Source organism: Dipodomys spectabilis, unplaced genomic scaffold (assembly GCF_019054845.1).
Source record: "Dipodomys spectabilis isolate Male_0828 unplaced genomic scaffold, ASM1905484v1 ptg000030l, whole genome shotgun sequence".
Classification (NCBI taxonomy): Eukaryota; Metazoa; Chordata; class Mammalia; order Rodentia; family Heteromyidae; genus Dipodomys; species Dipodomys spectabilis.
In genome coordinates, this window is record NW_024870707.1 from 7,190,987 (window position 1) to 7,212,336 (window position 21,350).

At 53.1% G+C, this 21,350-nt stretch overlaps 1 protein-coding gene across 2 annotated transcripts; it reads left to right on the forward strand.

Moving 5' to 3' along the window:
- Nucleotides 1-90: 90 nt before the first annotated feature.
- On the forward strand, nt 91-21,063 carry Cd5 (CD5 molecule). Of its 2 annotated transcripts, none has more exons than XM_042676651.1 (11): nt 91-197; nt 9,256-9,291; nt 12,588-12,908; nt 13,390-13,452; nt 13,584-13,967; nt 15,549-15,839; nt 17,163-17,288; nt 17,859-17,912; nt 19,225-19,338; nt 19,859-19,950; nt 20,632-21,063. In XM_042676651.1, the coding sequence occupies exons 1-10, from the start codon at nt 146-148 to the stop codon at nt 19,945-19,947; spliced, it is 1,530 nt and encodes a 509-aa protein (XP_042532585.1). In that variant the 5' UTR covers nt 91-145; the 3' UTR covers nt 19,948-19,950; nt 20,632-21,063. The 2 variants fall into 2 exon arrangements, with proteins under 2 accessions (XP_042532585.1, XP_042532586.1); XM_042676652.1 differs by having other exon boundaries at nt 20,649-21,063.
- Nucleotides 21,064-21,350: the final 287 nt, after the last annotated feature.

The following is a 21,350-nucleotide window of genomic DNA, read 5'->3' on the forward strand; positions in this document are numbered from 1 at the left end:
AAACACACGGGTGACGCAGGCACCACGGCCTGCTTCCCTAGCTCTCCTCACCCCTCCCTCCCTGAGAACAAGACACCCCGCGGGGCCAGACACCCTCACCCACGGGTGCTGAGCTTGGAGGCTGAGGCGGAAGGAGGCTGTCCCCATGGGCTCTCAGAAAGCATCGTTGGCCACCACGTACCTGCTGGGGATGCTGGGTGAGTACCTGCCGGCTCTGTCTGGACCCCTACACATGCTGGAGTGTGGGGACAAGATGGATGCTCTCCAGATCATTTCTGGAATGTTCGGGAGGTTTGGGGCTACCAGCACCCTCCCTCCTCTCCTCTCTGGCCCCCATTTGCTCCTCTAGCCACATCCCTAGGCCCTACTCATCCCTCCACCTCCACTATCCCAACTCTGCACGCCACTGAGGGCGTCCTGGAGATCCGTGCTCAGGAGACTCAGCCCAGAAGTCGGGCTGTCCAGCCTCATCCTGTGCAGCCTCTCTGCCCCGCGCCTCCAAAGGGCCCAGCCTTCCCTCAGTCTCCTTTGGGGACAGGGCAGCTGTGAGGATGCCTGGGGAGAGTGGGCCGAGGCAGAGCTGACCCCTCTGAAGCCTCCATAGTAGCTCCTGACTCTTCTCACACACAGCCCTGGGGGCCAGTGAGGAAGGTCATGGGCATGTGGGGAGCGCGCAGGCAGGCACTGGGTCTGGAGGCCCAAGCCTGAGCTCTAAGCCTGGCTAGGAATGGCACTGACAGGCCCCTACCCTCTCCACACCCCCATCTGCCCATTGACAGCATGTAGGGAAGGGGTTCTGCCAGTTCCAGAAGGCTTGTTGGATAGGCCAGGGCGAGGGGTGCCAGGCTCTGGGGTGGTTAGGAAGAAGCGAAGGGTTTCCCGCTTTGCAGGGAAGGGGCTGGGGTCTCAGCCTCAGCAGAGGCCTTGATCTGCACCTAGAGTGAGTGTGTGTGTGTGTGTGTGTGTGTGTGTGCATCCATGCGTGTGTGTGGAAATTTGGATGTGTGCCTCTATGCATGACTTTCCTGGGCACTGCATGGCCGCCTCCCCTCATCGTGGAACCATGGCTTAGGCACGCGTGAACTCACATGGCCATTTGTACATGGAACCGCCAGAGGCTCAAAGTGCTTCTGTCCCCAGATAAGCAGCCACTGGTTGCCTTTCTGTACCCTGCTAGGGTGCTGTTGTTAGCCTCTGGTTCTGGGGGTTCCTAGAGGGCAGGCCTTTACCCTCCCCAGCCCACATCTAGCCCAGAGAGGCTGAGCCAGCTAAGCGCCCCATTGGCCATGGAGGGGGCCCTAAGGGTCCTGGTCTACAGTGCCTCCCACCGGAAGCCCATCCTGGCAGGGTCTTCACCCATGCCACCTACAGTGCAGGTGTGAGGACAGAGCCTGTGTGAATGGCAGTCTGGTGGTTAATAGATACCCTTGCTCCAGGGGGTCACTGTGGACAAAATACTTTTAAAGCCATTTATTTTTATTTTTGTCGGTCGTGGGGCTTGAACTCAGGGCCTGAATGCTGTCCCTGAGCTCTTCTGCTCAAAGCTAGTACTCTACCACTTTGAGCTGTAGCACCACTTCCAGTTTTCGGGTGGTTCATTGAAGAGTCTCACGGACTTCCAGCTCTGGCATCGAACTAAGATCCTCAGATCTGAACCTCCTGGCTAATTAGGATTACAGGTGTGAGCCACCAGCACCAGGCTCCCATTTATTTTTTTCTGTGAGGCTTGAACTCAGGGCCTGGGCGCTGTCCCTAAGCTATTTTGCTCAAGGCTAGTGTTATACCACTTTGGCCAAAGCTCCACTTCTGACCCTATTTTGGTGATTAATTAGAGATCAAAGTCTCATGGACTTTCCTACCTGAGCTGGCTCCGAACTGTGATCCTCAGATATCAGCCTCCTGGGTAGCGAGGATTACACGCGTGAGCCACCGGTGCCCAGCTTTAAAGCCATTTATTACTGATGCATCTCTGCAGTGCAGGAAGTAGAGAGGCCTATCACGTCCATTTTTCAGTGAGGAAAACTAAGGCCCAGAAAAGCCAAGTGGTCAAGCCAAGGCCAGCCCCCACGCCCTCACAGGGTCCCTCTCTGTCCCCTTAGCTAAGAGGACAGTCCCTCAAAGCCTTGGGACACAGCCTTCACAGTGATATGCAGCCCTGAGGATGGGGGGGGCATCCCTAGGAGACATAAAAACAGACCCATTAGCACCCCAGCTCTAGGGACACCACAGCCTCGGAGATGGAGGACCCTGTGGCCCGCAATGTTCCTGGGGTGAGCATGGCAGGCCAGATTCTCCACGCTGGGCCTTCTAGCACAGCCTGCCTGGGCCTCACCCGCTGGGGGTGGAGGGAGTGGGAAGCAGCTCAGGCCAGGCCTGGCTTACCAGGCCGCCGGGCCACAGGCTCCAGAAGCCAGTTTGGATCCTGGTCTGCCATTTGCCAGTTAGGTGACCTGGGGCTAGTCTTATAAGCCTCAGTTTTCTCATCTGTACACTGAAAATGGTAATATGCTTCCTAGAGATTTAATAGGATTTGATAAACGAATGCACATCAAGTGCCATGCATTGTACAGTAGTACAAGAGCTCAATACACATGAATAATAATAACAGCAACGGTTATAGCTATTACCAGGCCAGCAGGAAACACGATGAAGTAGGATGGGGCGGGAAAGAGTGTCTCGCTAGATGCTCACCTAGCCATCAATCTTGACCCCAGGCCTCTGGTCATTCATTCATCTATTTAGAATATACACTGGGTGCCCAGCTCTGTGCCCAGAGGCAGAGCCCAGCAGTGACGCCGAGGCCAGCAGTGACTCGGGTAGGCCTCGGTGTGCCACTGACTCCCCAGCCCACAGGCTCAACCAAGGCCAGGCAGAAACAAGCGCCTGACATTCTCACCCGAAACCCTGACAAAGCCAGATGCCGGTGGTTCAGGCCTATAATCCTAGCTTCTCAGGAGGCTGAGATCTGAGGATCACATTTTGAAACCAGTCCAGGCAGAAATGTCAGTGACACTCTTATCTCAAAGTGGTAATGGGCTAGCCTTGAGCACAAAAGCTCAGGGACAATGCCCAGGCCCTGAGTTCAAACCCCACAATGGAAAAGAAAAAAAGGAAGGGAAAGGACAAGAGAAACCCAGACAAGTGCCACACAGGAAACACCAGCTGGCTGGATGATGAGTTGGCCCTCAGATGGCCCTCTTAGCCTGGCAGGCCAGGCACCCCGAAGGTGAAGTCCCCTGAGATCCAATAGAGTCAAAGAACCAGCCCGGCAGAGAAAGGAGGAAAGAGTCCCAGGCAGAGGGGACAAAAACAGTGAAGGCTGTGGAGAAGGCCAGGACTAGAGTGGCTGGGTGTCCCCAGAAGTGGAGGCAGGTGCCTCGGATCTATCCTCAGGAATTGCTCTGGTCCTCACTCAGACCTGTCAGAGCAGGCAGGCTCCTGGTGCTTCCATTTCTACACACACGGAACAAGACAGTGACCTGCCCAGGGCCAACCCTCTGCGGCTCTTCAGGCTTGAGCATTGTGCAAGCCCTACATTGTGAGGCTTGGGTGTGTGTATGGGCGGGGAGGGGGGTTAGAGTTAGTAGAGATGGAAAGGGGCCTGGGAGAATCTCATCCAGGCCCTAGTTGCTCAGAGGAAAGGTGTGAACTGCACATGAGAGAATAATGGAACGCTTCCAGGTCCTGTGTCCCCAGTGCCCTTGAGTGTTACAGACCACACAGCCCGGGCCTCGGGCTGCAGGAGTTCTAAGCAAGAAGGAGTAGTCACTCAGGGGAGGCCCCAGAGAACTTGAGTTCAGCCTGGAATTGCCCCGACACTGAAAAGATGGAAAAACGGAAAAGATGGAAAGAGACCGGGGTCGATCATGACTAGAGGTATTGCTGGACACTCCACACCTCACCGCACCTGCCGCTCACCACGCCCAGACACCAGGACCCACTGGGCCAAAGATTATATGTAGTAGGGAGAGGAAGATGAAGGACCATCAAAGGAAACTCTGTCTCTTCTCCCTCTCTCTGTGTTCCTCTCTCTGTGTGTCTGTCTCTGTCTCTGTCTCTCATGTTACTACTAAGACTTGAATTCAGACTCTGGGCGCTGTCCCTGAGATTTTTTTTTCCCTCAAGGCTAGCACTCGACTACTTGAGCCACAGCTCCACTTCCAGCTGTTTGGTGGTTAATTACAGAAAAGACTGCCTCATAGACCTTCCTGCCCAAGCTGGCTTCGAATGGCAATCCTCCCTTCTCAGCCTCCTGAAGAAGCTAAGATTACACTCATGAACCAACTGCGCTCGACTTTTGAAACGTCATCTCCTTACCTACCAGCCAACTGAGCCCACTCCTGCGTTGGGGATTGAGTGGAGTCCACCACTCATCCCCACGACAGGAACATGCAGCAACTGTGAGGCACGGAGGGGCCTCGCAGGCTTCCCTCCAAAGCCCTGGGAGGCCGCTGCACCCCGTAGGCAAAGCGCAGCCTCCGCCCTGGGCTGCGTGGGACAAGCTATTTAACCCCTCACAGTATATAAAATAGGAAAAACCTACTCTACGGCATTGTGGTAAGGACTGGGAGAGTTAAGAAGAGTGCCAACAAGGTGACGATGGTGGTGGTGGTGGTGGCAGTGATGGTGATGAACGGTAGTGATGGTGATGGCAATGGCGGTGACGGTGGAGGTGAGGACGGTGGCACTGGGGACAGCGATGACGTCAGAGGTGGTGGCGGTCATGAGAGCAATTGTGATGTGACAATGAAGATGGTAGTAGTGCCAGTGGAGGTGACGGTGGTGTTGGTGATGGCGGTGATGGTGTTGGCGATGGTAGAGAAGGTGGTGGAGGCAATCGATGGTCATGTGGCTGTGCTTGAGAGAGAAGACGGGAAATACACTCCTCTGTGGACCAGGCAGGCACCCAGGCAAAGGCCACACAGCCTAGACTTTGGGTCATTTCACCACAGGACACTTTCTTTTTTTTTTCTTTCTTTTTTTTCAAAATCGGTCATGGGACTTGAACTCAGGGCCTGGGACGCTGTCTCTAAGCCTTTTTACTCAAGGCCAGCGTTCGATCACTCTACTTTGAGCCACAGCTCCACTTCTGGTTTTCTAGTGGTTCCTTGGAGATAAGAGTCTCACAGACTTTCCTGTCTGGGCTGGCTTTGAACCGTGATCCTCAGGTCTCAGCCTCCTGAGTCACTAGGATGACAGGCGTGAGCCCCCAGTGGCCAGCAGCACTTTCTTTTTCAGTGCTCCCGTGGTTCTCGCTCGTCTGATCTTTCCTGAGAGTGATCTGTGAATGGAGCCTGGGCTGGCCAATAGGGATGGACAGGGCTGGCCTGGCCGAGTCCCTGCCCCAGGACTTCAGCGTGTCTGCTGCAGACCTTAGGGTCAGGTTCGTGTTCATGTCTACATCTCCACTCAGCACCATGAAGGAGCATCAGAGGCCCTTTCTCCCTTACTCCCAAGCTTGAGCCCAGTGCTACCTCTGGCCAGCCAAAAATTAGCACCACCTCAAGCTGGCCAGCTCAGATACGTGGCGTACTACAAGTGCTGTTAAGAATGGTGGATTTGATGGGTGCCGGTGGCTCATGCCTGCAATCCTAGCTACTCAGGAGGCTGAGATCTGAGGACCGCAGTTCAAAGCCAGCCCGGCAGGAAAGTCCATGAGACTCTTATCTCCAATAAACCACTTGAAAACCAAGAGTGGCGCTGTGTCTCAAGTGGTAGAGCGCTCGCCTTGAGCTGAAGAGCACAGGGACAGCGCCAGGCCCAGAATTCAAGCCCCATGACCGACCAAAAGAAAAAAAAGAATGGTGAGTTTGGGAAAGGGACGTGTGGAGCCTTGGTGGTCTGGTCTCTGTGCTTTCTATAAAAGGGATCCTCCCATAGGGAAATCCCCGAGGTGCGGTCTGTCCCAAGCCTAGCCCACCACAGATCAGTTACCCCAGCTCTGAGCACCAAGCCCAGGCCTGCGAGGCCCTTCATCAGCACTGGAAAGGTGGTCTTGTGCTCAGTTCAGGCAACGGATGAGCAAACCAAGGTTGAAAGGGGTTCAGAGACTTCCTAGGTCCCAGGCCCACCTGCAGGAAGCATCCGCACCAGCACTAGGTACATATTAGTGCCTACAAACTGGTTCTGTGCCATAGAGCAGCAGAGGTCCAAGAGTCTCCTCTCTCCCCTACTGACACCACTTCGAGATGCTTCAGCCCTCATGACTTAGCCAGAGGCATGGCTGCGTGAAGATGGACTGCCTTGCTTCCTGGGAGCCAGCAGGGCAAAGGGTCTCCCAGCTTCTATACCACTTCCTGCTGAGGTCGCCCCGCCCACTGTGATAGATCAGATGATTGACAGCTGGGCCGTCCATTTCTACCCAAGCCAGGGCTTGGACACTGCTCCATGCCTGACACGCTCTGTTCCAAGTCCTGCTATTTCAGGACAACTGTGGTGGTGAGGCCTAGCCCAGGGCCCCAGTGACTTGGTTACAGTGAGTCGGGGAGGGTGGGGTGCTGTCCCCTTAAAATTCTACCGCCAGTTTGAGACTACTCAAGACAAGAACCAGCTTTTTAAAAAAATCTGCTGTTTCTTTAGACCCAGAGAGGATTTCTCCCAAGCAATGGAAACAGCTGCTTCCTATATAAATGCTGTCGTTCCCAGCCTCCAAGAGAAGCAAGGCTTAGGCCCACGGATGGGAGTCAGGATGCCGACCTGAGACTCAGGCCCCAGTCGCCTTCCCTACCCCTCCCCACGGTGCATCCTGGGTAGAGCCGGGTCCCAGCCCCTGTTCTCTGGCCTGTCATGGTGATGGTAGTGGTGGTAATGGTGGTGGTAGTGTCTGGTGCTGGTGATGATGGTGATGTTGGTGTTGAGGGTGATGGCGATGGTGGTGATGACGATGACTCCCTTGCCAACTAGAGAGCGAAGCCACAGGTCAGCGTGGTCAGGTCCTTCCACCTGTCTGTGCCACAGTCTCCTCTAATAGAAGCCTATGCTGGGCTGTTCAAGGCCGCTGCTGGGCCTCCGGTCCTGCCTGGAGGCCCAGAAAGGAGCAAACGCTTAGAGTTTCCTTTTTGGTTGATTGTTCAGATGCCTGTAACTACAGGGTCAGACTTTCTGGAGTGAAAAATGCACACGGGGGGGGGGGGGGGGGGGCGGGGGGTGTTAATGCCGCAATCCCCCAACCCGCAAAAAGCGACTCTCACCCTCCCAAGACGCAGTGCGCTCCAGTGGTCTCTGTTCTGTCATTTTGCTTTTTTGAGGAAAGGGATGGTTGCGTCCTACAACTCCAAAGGGGCGGCGTGAGGAGGGCTGTGGGCGATGGAGCCGGTGCGCATCTCCATCAGCAACATGCTCCAGTGTACACCAAAGAAGAATCATTCCCTGCAGAGTCATTTTATTTATTTTTATTTTTTTTGGGGGGGGGGGGTCCAGTCGTGGGTCCTGAACTCTGGGCCTGGGCGCTGTCCCTCAGCTCTTCAGCTCAAGGCTAGTGCTCTACCACTTGAGCCACAGTGCTACTTTTGGTTTTCTGGGACCTAAGAGTCTTACAGACTTTCCTGCCCAGGCTGCCTTTGAACCATGATCCTCAGATCTCAGCCTCCTGAGTAGCTAGGATTACAGGCATGAGCCACCAACGCCCAGCTGGGACAAATTATTTTTCCTTTCCAAACCCAGTGTTTTACTAAGCCAGGCTTTTTTTTTAATTATTATTATTTTTTATTGTGAAAATACTGTACAGAGGGGTTACAATTACATGGGCAAGATAGTGAGTACATTTCTTATCAAGCATTGTAGCCTCCTCCTTTGTTTACCCTTCCCATCCCTTCCCATCCTCCCTCCCCCCCACCAAATCCTCCCCCTCCCACCCAAGTTGTAAAGTTCGTTTTTGACATGACAACTTGTACTTCTCATTGTTGCCACAGGTCCACCTGTATCCTTATTTAAACGACTTGTTTTTCCCCTTCCCCTCCACAAATTATACCGACATCAAATACAGTGAAAGCAGGGGTTATACTGTGAGGGAGGGACATACAAAGCAACAAAGAAATAATCTTATAATTGCGTTAGAAACAAATGCATGAAAGAAACAAAAAAAAAACATTTAAAATACATATCTTAGGGTTCATTTTCCTAACGTCACCTTATCTGACCTTTTTTGCTTGACTCATACATATACTAGATATTGCAAATAAGGGAAATCATGGGACCTATGTTTCTTTGGGCTTGGCTTACTTCAGTTAATATAATTTTTCCAAGTCTTTCCATTTCCTAACAAATGGGGCAATGTCATTCTTCCTGATGGAGGCATAGAAAAGCCAGGCTTTTTGCCTTTTGTTTTTCTTTTTTATTTGGGGGGATGTCTGATCGTGGGGCCTGAACTCTGGGCCTGGGCGCTGTCCCTCAGCTCTTCAGCTCAAGGCTAGCGCTCTACCACTTGAGCCACAGTGCCACTTCCGGCTTTTTTTTCTTTTTTCTTATGTGGTGCTAAGGAATCGAACCCAGGGCCTCAGGTATGCAAGGCAATACCACTGAGCCACCTTCCCAGCCCCTGCAGAGTCTTTTTAAAAACTAGTTGTGATCAGTTGCTGGTGGCTCACGCCTGTCATCCTAGCTACTCAGAAGGCTGAGATCTGAGGATTGTGGCTCAAAGCCAGCCCTGGCAGGAAAGTCCGTGAGACTCTTATTTCCAATACACCACCAGAAAACTGGAAGTGGCGCTGTGGCTCAAGTGGCAGAGCACTTGCCTGAAGAGCTGAGGAACAGCGCCCAGGCCCAGAGTTCAAGCTGCATGACCGACCAAAAAAAAAAAGTTGTTGCCAGCCACCCAAGGCTCACACCTGTAATCCTAGCTCCTCAGGAGCCTGAAGGGAGGATTACAGTTCAAAACCAGCCCAGGCAGGAAAGTCCATGAGACTCTTCAAGCAATCACCAGAAAGCCAGAAGTAGAGCCCTAACCCAAATGGAAGAGCGCTAGCTTTGAGCAAAAGAATCTAAGGGACAGTGCCCAGGCCCTGAGTCCAAGCCCCAGAACCAGCTCCCCCCTACTCCCTCCAAAAAAAAAGGAGGTGTTGCTTTTTTTCAAGAGGAAAAAAATGGACAGTCATAATCCCCTATAACAAATTCAGGCTCACTTAGGAGTTCCAAGCCCTGGAATGAAAGCCCCTGCATTTGGAACCCCATGGCCATGGAGTGGGGGGCAGGGAGCCGTCAAGGCCGCTGCCCAGGGCGTGAGCTTCACTTCCTGACCTTCCTCTCTCCTTTCTACAGTCACTTCCTGCCTCGGGTCCAGGTGGGACGGGCCAGGTAAGGAACAGCTGTGTGAGGGGAGGGCCTGGGGCTGGGGGGGGGAGGGAAGGGAGGGAGGGAGGTGACTCCACCGAGCCCATGAAGAAGCTGTCACCTCCACCAGAGCAAGTGCTACTTCATATTCAGACACAGGTGCGCAAGCTCAGGTGCACGCGCGCACACGCATGCACACGCAGAAGATGCCCCTGTGCGGGTGGCTGCCCTTGATGACCGCAAGGAACCATGCAAACACGAGTTCTCATGTCAGTTGCTATCCTGACTCTGTCTCCATGCATCAGAGAAACACTGACCAGTTAGTGCTCCTTTACAGTGCTCTGACTCTGAGCCATACCCTCAGTCCTTTCCACTTCTTTTTCACTTTCTCCTATTGGTTTTTGCCCAGGACTCGCCTCAGACCAGGATGCTCCTACCTAGGCCTCCCACACTACTGAGCTTACAGGCACTCACTACCACCCCGATCTTACTGGCTGAGATGGAATCTCACTCATTTTTTTGTCCAGGCTGGCCTCAGTGTTTCTCCCCATCTCAGGCTCCCAAATAGTTGGAAAGTGAAGCTTTCTTTTTTCTTTTTCAAAAAACTCAGGAGTTTCCTCACTCCTCCCACCACGGGCCTCTCTTTCATCTTGATTCAGATCCCATTGTGCTGAATTTACTTCAGAAGTACTGAAGCTAGAAAAGGCTGTAGGGGCTCAGCAGCCCCCGGGGGGCCAGGGCCTGAAGCTGCCTCTAACGCTGACCTCTAGCAAGTTACTTGCTCTCCGAATGCCCATCTCCCCACCCATGAGATGAGGAGAAAATTCTCTTCCCTGGGAGCAGCCAGTGAGTGAGCTGCTGGGCACAAAGCCAAATAAAGGATTCAGCAAATGTGAGGTGTCGGATCAGCCTGGCCTGCCCCTCGCTGGCCCACCTGACCTTGGCAAGGCCCACCCCTGCCCTCTAGAGCCGCTCATGTTCTCATCAGTGAGAGAAAGCAGTTCCCAGACAGGAAACACCTCCACCCCAGAGCCTCCCCAAAGAACCTTTCACCTTTCAGAACTTGTCTTGAATAAACATATTCACTCTGCTCGGATTTACATGGGAAAAAGAAAATCCACAACAAAGCCTTGCTTCCATCTCTGCTCTATCTGTCCAGTCTCCACCCATACCCGACACCCCAGGCAACGGCCATGTCCATTCCTCCCTTGCATCTCCCTCCAAGCTCTTCATGCACACACACACGCACACAAACTATATATACGCACACCACACGCATCACACACAAGTGCGCATGCGCACACGAAGCACAAACACAAATGTGCATGCGCAAACCACATGCGCCTTACATGTGCGCTCACGCACCTGCACCCAACATACGCACACACACACATGCATGCACACACAATTGGCCCTCCCACCTCTGGTTTCAGCCAAGTGAAGATCAGAAATGTAGCTAGGCCCAACAGGGTTAGCTCTGAACATTCATAGATAGCTTTTCTTGCTCTCATTCCCTCAACGATACCGTATAACCATTTATATAGCATCTATATTGTATTAGGGTTATAAGTAATGTAGAGATGGTTTAAAGTATTCAGGAGAATGTGTGTCAGTCATATGCAAATACCATGCCTTTTTATTTTTCTGCAGGAAAAATTAATAAAGGACCTGGTCCCAGGCCTTTTGCACATGCTAATCACACACTCTACCATTGAGCTATTTCCCCAGTCCCTATACTATTTTATGTAAGGACCTTGTGGATTTTATTAACTGTGGGAGGTTTGAGACCCAATCCTCCATAGGTACTGAGGAGCCATTTACTCCCATGGAGCCTCATAAAAATCACAGAAGTCACCAAGCAGCAGTGGCCTGTGATGCTAGCAGTTCAGGCAGTTAGTATCTGAGGACTGCTGTTCAAAGCCAGCCCAGGAAGATAGATATGAAAAACCCTTATCTCCAACTAACCAGCAAAAAGCCAGAAGTAGAGCTGTGGTTCAAGTGGTAGAATACCAGCCTTGAGCAAATAAGCCAAGTAAGAGAGATTGCAAGGCCCTGAGTCCCAGTACACACACACACACACACACACACACACACACACACACACACACACACACACACACACTCCCAAAGTCACCTACCTATATGACCTAGCAATTTCACTGCTAGGTATTTACTCCACAAAAAGTGGAAATACACCTGGCCTACACTAAACCATGTACCTGGGTGTTTATAACAGCTTGATTCCTAGTAGCAGTTCCCAGAAACAATCCTAATAGCAAATCTATACAGTGATATGTTACTTATCAATAAAAAAATGAACTGCCGATACAGGCAGCAACATCCACAAGTTTCAAATACATAAAAATAGGTGGAGCAAAAGAAGCCAGGCTCAAAAAATATGCATATAATTCTGTTTAAGTCTATGACCTTGTGGAATAGGCAAAACTAATTTCTTCTGACAGAAAGCAGATCCGTGGTCGCCTGAAGCTGGATTTGGGGAAATTAATTGTCGAGGGCCATTCGAGAACTTCCTGCTTGATGGACATGCCTCAAATCTCCAATTAGGATGGTGGCTGTGTGCTTGAATAATTTTTCCAATCGCATTAAACAGTCTTCTTAAAATCAGGGCATTTCACTGCATGGAAATTGTACTGTAGTGAAAATAATTTTAAGCCGGGCACAGTGACTCAAACCTTGTAATCCTAGCTACTTGGGAGATGAAGATAGGGTGATTAAAGTTTGAGGCCAACCCAGACAAGAAGAAGTTTGTGAGGCTCCATCTCAACCAATGGCTGGGCACCAGCATATGTACCTGTCATCTCAAGGGTTGGGCGTGGTGTCACGCACCAGTCCATCCCCAGCAAACATGGGGACCCCCGGAGGATCAAAGCCCAGGCCAGCCTGAGACGAAAGAAAGACCTTACTTCAAATTAATCAATGCAAAAAGATACTAGAGGTCTAGCTTACGTGGTAGAGCAAGTGCAAGGCCCTGAGTCCAATCTCCAGTATTGAAGGGGGGAAAAATAGATTTTAAGAGTTGAAACACAAACAAATAGACCAGTCAGGACCCAGTGAAAGACAATTTCCAGGAATGGAGGCGAGGTCTGCCGGAAAGAGAGGCTGAAGGCATTTTGTCTCCTGCCCTGAGTTCCCCTCCAGCCATTTCCCCAGAAGGTACAAGGTTCAGGGGGGGCAAAGGAGGAGGCAGCAGGAGGGGCAGGAGGGAACCTGGCTGGACCTGAGGACACAGGCTCAGGCCGGGGTGGACCGTGGAGACTCCCCACCCCCCTGATACCTTCTACTACCTCTTTGCCCCCCAGATTTCCAGGTGAGGTTAACTGGCTCCCCGTCAAGGTGCCAGGGCCAGCTGGAGGTCTCCACCACCGGGGTCGTGTGGCTCTCGGTGTGCCGGCGGAGCTGGGGTGGGAGCCTGGACCGTCTGGACGAAGCTCCCCAACACAGGTGGGAAGTCTGCCAGCAGCTGCACTGTGGGGAGATCTTGGCCTTCCAGTTTTTCCCAAGGTTCAGCATCCCCCGGAACCAGAAACAGATCACCTGCCACGGCCCCACGGGGTCCTTCTCCAACTGCAGCACCAGCTCAGCGCCGGCACAGTGCCCTCCGCTGGGCCTCATCTGCCAGGGTGGGTCCCAGACACCCCAGACATAGTGGGGGTGAGGGGGTGGGAGGTGCTAGACGCCCACTGGGCCTGTGACCTGGGCCTCCCCACCCCGAGCAAGCACATGGAAGGAAAGGGGTCCCCTGGCTTATAGGGGACTGGCAGAGGAAGAGCGGGGGGGGGGGGGGGGCACTGGCATCTGTCTGGTAGGATGAGTGACACAGGACCTGGCTCTGCCCAGTGACAAGTTCCTTGTCCCTCGTAGCCTCCATTTCCCCATCTGTAAACTGTGGGAGGCCCACCTCAGAGGGAGGCTGAGACAGTGTGAGGTGTGTGCTGGCGTGTCCATGTGTGTGTGGGGGGGGGGTCACAAAGCTTGTTTGGCAAGTGGCACTTGTGTCACAAGTTCCGAGTCGTCCTTCTCCTCCTCTCCCTCCTCCCCACACCCTCATTCTTCCCTCCTCCTCCTCCCTCCCTTCCTCCTCACCACAGTGTCTCCTTACAGGCTTCCAGACGGCACCTCCACCACCCACGAGCCCCCCACCCACGACTACCCCAGAACCCACAGGTAAGAGGGCTTTGAGGCCTGGTGGGGAGTGAGGCAACCTGGGAAGGGCCAGATCTAGCATTCAGCTGCCCCGGGCACAGCAAGGTGAAGGTGTGCTCAGACCCATCCTCCTCTCCCTCCTCCCTCCCCAGCTCCCCCCAGGCTGCAGCTGGTAGCAGCGCCCGGGAGCCCGCAGTGCGCAGGCGTGGTGGAATTCTACCATGGCAGCCAGGGTGGCACCATCCTCCACGAGGCCCAGGAGCCGCTGGACAGCCTGGGCAACCTCCTCTGTGCGGCTCTCCAGTGTGGAACCTTCCTGAAGCATCTGCCACAGGCTGAAGTAGCCAGAGCCCCAGGCCTCCAGGAACCAATGAGAGAGACAGAGACAGAGACGGCCAATGCTGATGGGGCTGAGCGAAGGAGCCCTTTGCCAGCTCGATGGAAAGTCCAGAACTCCAGCTGTGCCTCCCTGCCTCAGTGCTTCCAGAAAATACAGCCCCAGGAGGGCAGCCAGGTGCTGGCCCTGGTCTGCTCAGGTCAGTGGGACTGGCCCTGGGGATGATCACATTCTCCGTATAGAGAATACAAGGGACAGAGACGTGGTGTCCACATCCCCAGGCCTCTAAAAAGTAGGAAGGGTAGGGGCAGGGAGGCTGCCACTGAAACCCAGCCCAGAGAATGGCTGACTCTCTCTACCCTGGAAAGGGCCAGCCTCGGCCCAAGGAAGTTTTTAAGTCACCAGAGATGCAATTGGAAGGATGATGAGGAAGAGGAGGTTCCTGGGGCCTGGACATCAGAGCGCAGCTGCCAAAGGAGGGGGAGGGGCGGTGTAACCAGAGCCAGCCCTCCCTCCACCCCCACCAGGAGGGGACGATGCCACAGATCTGGGTGGCACTGGTGTAGCCGAGGGGAGGCCGAGGCGGTGGCCAACAAGGAACAGCAGGTGCTTTGAACAGTTCAAAGCAAGGCAGTACGACTGGTGAGGTGGTGGGTCTCTGTTTTCAGAAGTGTTCTCACGCAGCCTGGACTCTGTTCACAGACATCCTACCTAGTGTGGGGACCACTGCAGGGCATTCATTAAGTTTTACACTCACCCCTCTTTTATGGGTGGGAAAGATGAGGCTGAGAGAGGTTCCGTTTTGTGCCAAGTATCAATCACACAGCAATCACTAGGTTTTTCCCTCAAGCCATGTCTACCCAGATCCTGTTGCCTCTTAGCATTTGGTTACAAATAGAGACTGGGCACCGGTGGCTCCCACCTATAATCCTAGCTACTCAGGAAGCTAAAGATCATGGTTTAAAGCCAGCCCAGAAGGAAGGTCTATATGACTCTTAATTATACTTAACTAGCAAAAGGCTAGAGGACCAGCTGTGGCTTAAGTTGTAGAGTGCTAGTAGCCTTGAGTGGAAAAAAGCTAAGGGACAGCATGTAGGCCCTGAGTTCAAGCCCTAGTACTGGCACACACACAAAAAAAAAGGTCTCTGTGATTCCTGCCCAAATATAGGAGGCATAGCTCTGGATTCTTGGGACTGGGGCTCTAGATTTGTGAAATATACTGTCCCCTCCAGGCAGAAGCAGCGCCCAAGGGTCTTGGCCCAGGGGCTGGTTACAGCCCCTCTCCCTCTGCTCCTATCAAGGAGCTCTCATGCAGACTACAAACATGCAAAGCCATGCCAGGGTCTTCTTGCCTTTGAAGGTTCTTCTAAATAGAAGATTCACTAGGGCTTTGAAAGTGGCTGTTGCCATGGAAACTGGCCAAAGTTGGTGAGATCATAACTCATTCTAAATGGAGCAGAGAGGCCTCGTGCTCCAACAGAGGAGACTTGTTCATTCATTTCTACTCATCAGGTCTCATAGCTCAAAGTCTGGCCCTCAGAGCACGGGGCCTGGGCAGTGGGATACCTGGGTTCTGTCCACCAGGCCTTGGAGCAGATCCTCCCCACCCCTGGGTCTCCCCACTCTGAAATACATCTTGGCTGCCAGCAGCTGCTCAAGGGGCCCCAGGCCCCAAGCTGGGTCAGGGGAAGTACAAGAAGGAGGGATATGGAAAAGGAAGTCCTCAGGGTGCCCCTCCAGTCAAGTCTGCCTCTTATCTCCCAGTGCTTCTCCTCCTCAGGTTTCCAGCCCAAGGTGCAGAGCCGCCTGGTGGGGGGCAGCAGTGTGTGTGAAGGCAGTGTGGAGGTGCGCCAGGGTGCACGGTGGGCCGTCCTGTGTGACAGCTCTGTGGCCAAGCGTCTGGCCCGGTGGGAAGAGCTGTGCCAGGAGCAGCAGTGCGGCAGGGCCATCTCCTTCCATGCGCTGGACACCAGTGGGACCTCTGCAGGGCTCTCCTGTCCCTATGAGAAGTTGTCCCAGTGCTACAAGCTTCAGGAGAGAAAAACCCACTGCAAGAGGGTGTTTGTCACATGTGAGTTGATTGCAGGCCACTGTAGGCAGAGGGTGGGCTGGACTTTCCCTCTGGGACCTCATCAGTGCCCCAGAGCCTAAGAGTGGGAAAAAGGATTTGGAGAGCAAGTAGGCTCAGACAGTAATGGGTATGAACAATAAAGAGAACACCTGATGAGATCGCTGTCCGGGAGATAAGGGATGGCACAACTCTCCTTATAGCTTGTGCTCTCCCAGGGTGAAGTTAGAAAACCAGGGGTGGGTGGTACATATTTGCCATGTGCATAGTAATTTCATAATGGATAAAAGAGGGATGGATGGATAGATGGATGGGTGAGTGGGTAGGTAAATAGATGGACTAATGAGAGTGGATGGATGGATGGATGGATGGATGGATGGATGGATGGATGATGGACTAATGGGTGAGTGGGTAAAAGAATGGATGGGTGGATAGAGAGATGGATGGATGGATGGATAGACTAGTGAGTGGTTGGGTAGATGGACAGATAAATGGATGGATGGATGGATGGATGGATGGATGGACTAATGGGTGAGTGGGTAAAAGAATGTTTGGGTTGATAGATGAATGGATGAATGGATGGATGGATGGATGGATGGATGGACCAATGGGTGAGTGGGTAAAAGAATGTTTGGGTGGATAGATGAATGGGTGGATGGATGGATGGATGGACTAGTGAGTGAGTGGATGGGTGGATGGATAGATGAATGGATGGATAGCTTAATAATTGAGTAGTTGAGGTGATGAATCAATGAATGGATGGACTAATGAGTAAGTAGATGAATGGATGAGTAGATGGGTAGATGAATGGATGGATAAATGAGTGAGTGGATAGGGTGGAAGGGTGTATGTGTGGATATAGATGGATCAATCGATTGATCAAATGATGAGTGGGTGAGCAAATGGGTGGATGGATGGATGGATGGATGGGTGGGTGGGTGGACTAATGGGTGAGTGAATGGGTGAGTGGATGAATGGAGGGATGGATGGATAAATGGGCATTGTTTTGCCATATATATATATATATATATATATATATATATATATGGTAAATCATGGGAAGTTGATCACCTTTAAGTAGAAATGATGGGAAAACTAACAGTTGATCACAAATGTAAGTAGAAGCTTGATGATCAACTGCTAGCTGGATGAATGCATTTCCTGGAGACAGAGGGCTAGCCAGATAGGTAACTCCCTTCCACACATACTGGTGGATCTGTGGGAGGAGTGAGGGGCTTGGGGGAGTCAGACTGCAGCCATGCCCTCTGAGGGGACAGCTACCCTACTCCCATGGCCAGGACTGACCTACGCCCTCCCCTTGCCCAGGCCAGAATCCAAACCCAGCAGGCATGGCTGCAGGCACCGTGGCAAGTATCATCCTGACCCTGGTGCTTCTGGCTGTACTGCTGATCATGTGTGGACCCATCGCCTACAAGAAGCTGGTGAAGAAATGTAGGTACCGAAACCTCAGCCATCTCCCTCTCACCACCCAGCCTCCCCCTCTGCCCATCAGCTCTGTTCAGTAACAGAAAGCAGGAAGGAGGCCCCAGCCATTCCTTGAGCTGAAGCAGGCCCAGGGCTGGGACAGAAGCAGGGCCTCTAACAGCGGGAGACACTGGACCCAGACCCCCAGGTCTACCCCGTAGTAGCTGCTGTGACACTGACTGAGCCACGGCATCCCTCTGAGCCTCCATTTCCCCATCTACCAGATGGGCAGCTCCGCAGCTTGTGAAGGCCAGGGGTTGTCAGCTGGCCTTGCAGAACTCGAGAAACAAGGAAGGACGATTAGGGGAGGTTAGGGGTGAGATTTGGGTGCTGGTCCCAAATGTCCTGCTGGGTCTGTACACTCCTTCGCACCCTTCTCTGGCACCTGAGGGCTCCATTTCCCCTCATTAGGAAACTGAGGCTGGAAAGGCTGGAGGGACAGAGCACCTGGACCTCTTCCTCCCTCCTCACCCTTATCCCCCCCTGCTCTACACCCTCCCCCACCCTTCCTTACTGTGCTTCCTGTCTGTCACTCAGTTCGCCAGAAGAAGCAGCGCCAATGGATTGGCCCCACCGGAATGAGCCAGAGCAGTAAGTGTCCCCAGAGGTGGGGATTCCCCTCTGGCTCAGGCCAGGGGGGCTGAGTCAAGGTCTGTGCTGATGACAGACTGGGCAGTGGTGTCTGGAGGCTCAGATCTCCACCACACTCCACCAAAGTGTGATTGTGGCTGACCGCCGTGTCTATGCTGGGGAGGGCCAAGGCTTTTAAATGGGGCAGACAGCTGAGTGGTTTTTGCCTCTGAAGCCTCAGACACCCTGATGTCCCCTGTGTCACCTGCCCAGTCTCTGTAGTTGATTTAAGCAGAGATCCATCACCAGCCTTCCCTTCCTGTGAATTGCCTAACTCAGGGGCCAACAGATCCAACAGACCACAGAAGCAAACAGACCTGGGAAACCATGAACTAAGCAAGGTTCAACTCAAGTCTCTGTTTCAGGACTTAGCAAAAATCCTTATTCATGGGCATTTTATTTCCATCATTCATCTCCGAGGCAAGGAGGTGTTGAAGAAAGATTGTCCAAACTGATGTTATCATAGAATAATTGTATTTTTTTGCTGTTTTATTTTATGCTGATACTAACTAGAGCTTGAACTCAGGGCCTAGGCACTGTCCTTGAGCTTTTCAATCAAAGCTGAGGTTCTATCACTTGAGCCACAGCTCCACTCCAGCTGTTTGCTCATTAGCTGGAGATCCGAGTTCTGCCTTGGGCTAGCTTTGAATTGTGATTCTCAGATCTCAGTCTCCTGAGTAGTTAAGAGTGATCCTACCATCTCTCCTACTCAGGAGAGATCTGAGTTCTGAGAATGATGGCTCAAAGCCCAAGCAGGAAAGCCCATGAGATTCCTATCTCTTAATTAACCACCAAAAAAGAGCCAGAAGTGAAGCTGTGGCTTAAGTGGTAGAGCACTAGTCTTGAGCGAAAAAGCTAAAGGACAGCACCCAGGCCATGAGTTCAAGAACCAGCACTAGCACAAAAATAAATTATGATGACAATGAGGAGGAGGAGGAGGAGGAGGAGGAGGAGGAGGAGGAGGAGGAAGAGGAGGGAGGATGACAACCCTCAGCTCCTGGGAGTACATCTCTCAATTACTACTGAGAAAATGCTTGATAACTGACTACCAGCCATACCAATCAGATTACTACTGGCCAGTATCAGGCTGCTCTCGAGTCTGCACTTGGCCTCGTCAGCACAAACACTCACTACCCCAGGGAGATGTACTGTAAAGGCTGTGGGTACCTCTGCCCCTTCCCCTGGAAACAGAAAGACCCTGGGCCTGTTGGGGACTGAAGCAGAGGACAGCACAGGAAGTTTTAACCATGCCGCTGTCCCCACATCTGCTCAGTGTCTTTCCATCGCAACCACACCGTGCGGTCCCAGGTTGAGAACCCAGCTGCCTCCCATGTGGACAACGAATACAGCCAGCCTCCCAGGAACTCCCACCTGTCCAGTTATCCAGGTGAGTGGCCCGGGGTGGGGGTGGGGCAGGGGCGAGGACAGCCCTGCTGAGGCTGTGCATGTTTTGGTGGTGCAGGGGATCAAACTGCCCACTTGACAGCACACACCTTCCACAGCAGGGCTGTGGAAAGCATTCAGCTTCACAAGCATCAGAGGCTCTTCTGAGACCTTGAACCACTCATCCCGCCCTTCTCGAGAGAAGAAGGCACTTGGATGGATGCCATTAAGCCCCGGCCTTGCTGGGATCTAAGGGGCCTGCTTCTCTGCAGGGCTTTAAGGGGCTGGATGGTAAATGAGGCCGGAGCAGAGCCACTAAGGGGCCGACCCAAGGCTCTCATTGCTGGCTCAAACAATGAAGCCCCAGGGCAGCTGGAGCCTCGCATCATTAGTGAGCGCTTGACTGAGTTGATCAAAACCCATCTAGTGTGTCAGCAGCTCAAAAAGTGCCTGTGATCTCCCAAGCCACCAGGCTCTGAGGAGTCCTCTGTATAAACCTCGCTCTCCCCCCGGCCCCCCTCCAGCTCTGGAAGGGGCCCTGCAGCGTGCCTCGGCCCAGCCCGACAACTCCTCCGACAGTGACTATGATCTTCACACAGCTCAGAGGCTGTGAAAGGTGAGCTTGTTCCCCGCCCCCCGCCCTCCCCCCCCCCCCCCCCCCCCCCCGCTCCTTGGCACCTGGGACTCCCACCCCGTCTGGTGATGCCACTTGGTGGTCCCCACTCATCCATATACAAGTACGGCCCCAAGCATGATTCTCATAAAGGGGAAGAAAATGCACTGGCAGTTTTGACAAGGGAGACCATTAGACAACTCGCAGAGGATCATGGATCTTTTTGCTCATTTTTTTTTTGGGGGGGGGGCGGTAAGGTGAGGAATGTTGGTCCTGGGGCTTGAACTCAGGGCCCTGGGTACTGTCCTTAAGCTTTTGTGCTCAAGGATAACACTCTACCACTAGAGCCACAGTTCCACTTCTGGCTTTTTGGTAGTGAATTGAAGAGTCTCAAGCATTTCCTGCCTGGGCTGGCTTTGAACAGCAATCCTTGGAGCTCAACCTCTTGAGTAGCTGGGATTACAAGCATGAGCCACATGCCCGGATCATGGATCTTAAAGCCATCTTGTCCACAAAGCTCTTTTGAAAAGATTCCTAAGGGTCTGGGACAGAATTGAACCTCCTCAGAGCTTCCAAGCTCACAGCAGGGAGACAGGCCCCGGAACTGCTGTTCCCAAGCTAAGCACGGGCACCAGCCCTTCCTCTCCTCCCGAGTCACCTGAGTGACAGCCTCTCCTCTGACAGGTCCCTTCACCTCACAGGACTGGGACCCAAACAGAAGACCCAGAGACACCCTCAGCTGTCCTGAGGACATTCTGCTTTCACCATTTGAAAGCCACATCCCCATTCCTACCCCCGGCCAGAACCTGGACACAGAGACCACGCCCTGCCACACATCCTGTGCCCTGCAGTGGTGCCCAGCTCCCACGGCCCTGTCCTTCCAACCACAGCAGCTGCACAAGCCCGATCCCCACCCCAGGAATGGAGTTTACAGGAGAGTAGAGCCCAGATGTTACCTGCCCTCCCAAGCAGAGATCAGGGTGCCAGAGGGGGTCCCCTTTCTTAAGCTCCAGGCCCTTCCCATCTGCTCAGAGATCTGCCTTTGAGGAAGTGCATGGATCTCTCTTATGTATTTTTAATGTGTTCTTTGTAAATAATGATTTTTCTACTTCTTGAGAACCTGTGTACTCTGGCTTCTTCTGCCTAGGGGATCACCCCCATGGGCCCCTCTGGGGGTGACCAGAAGGGAACCCTACCAGGCTGTGCTGCCTTCCTGGTTAAAGGGCTGCACACCAAAAGAGCCAGTCAGGACTCCCACATCCATCATGCAAAGATGCCTTTCTCTCTAGACCGCAGGGCCTGCTGGCTGGTGCGGTTGTGTGTGAGCCCTAGGTACCCAGCAATTGCTAGCCAATTAGGGCTTATGTTAAGGCACCTCAAGGCACCAAGCTAAGGTGGTTGTA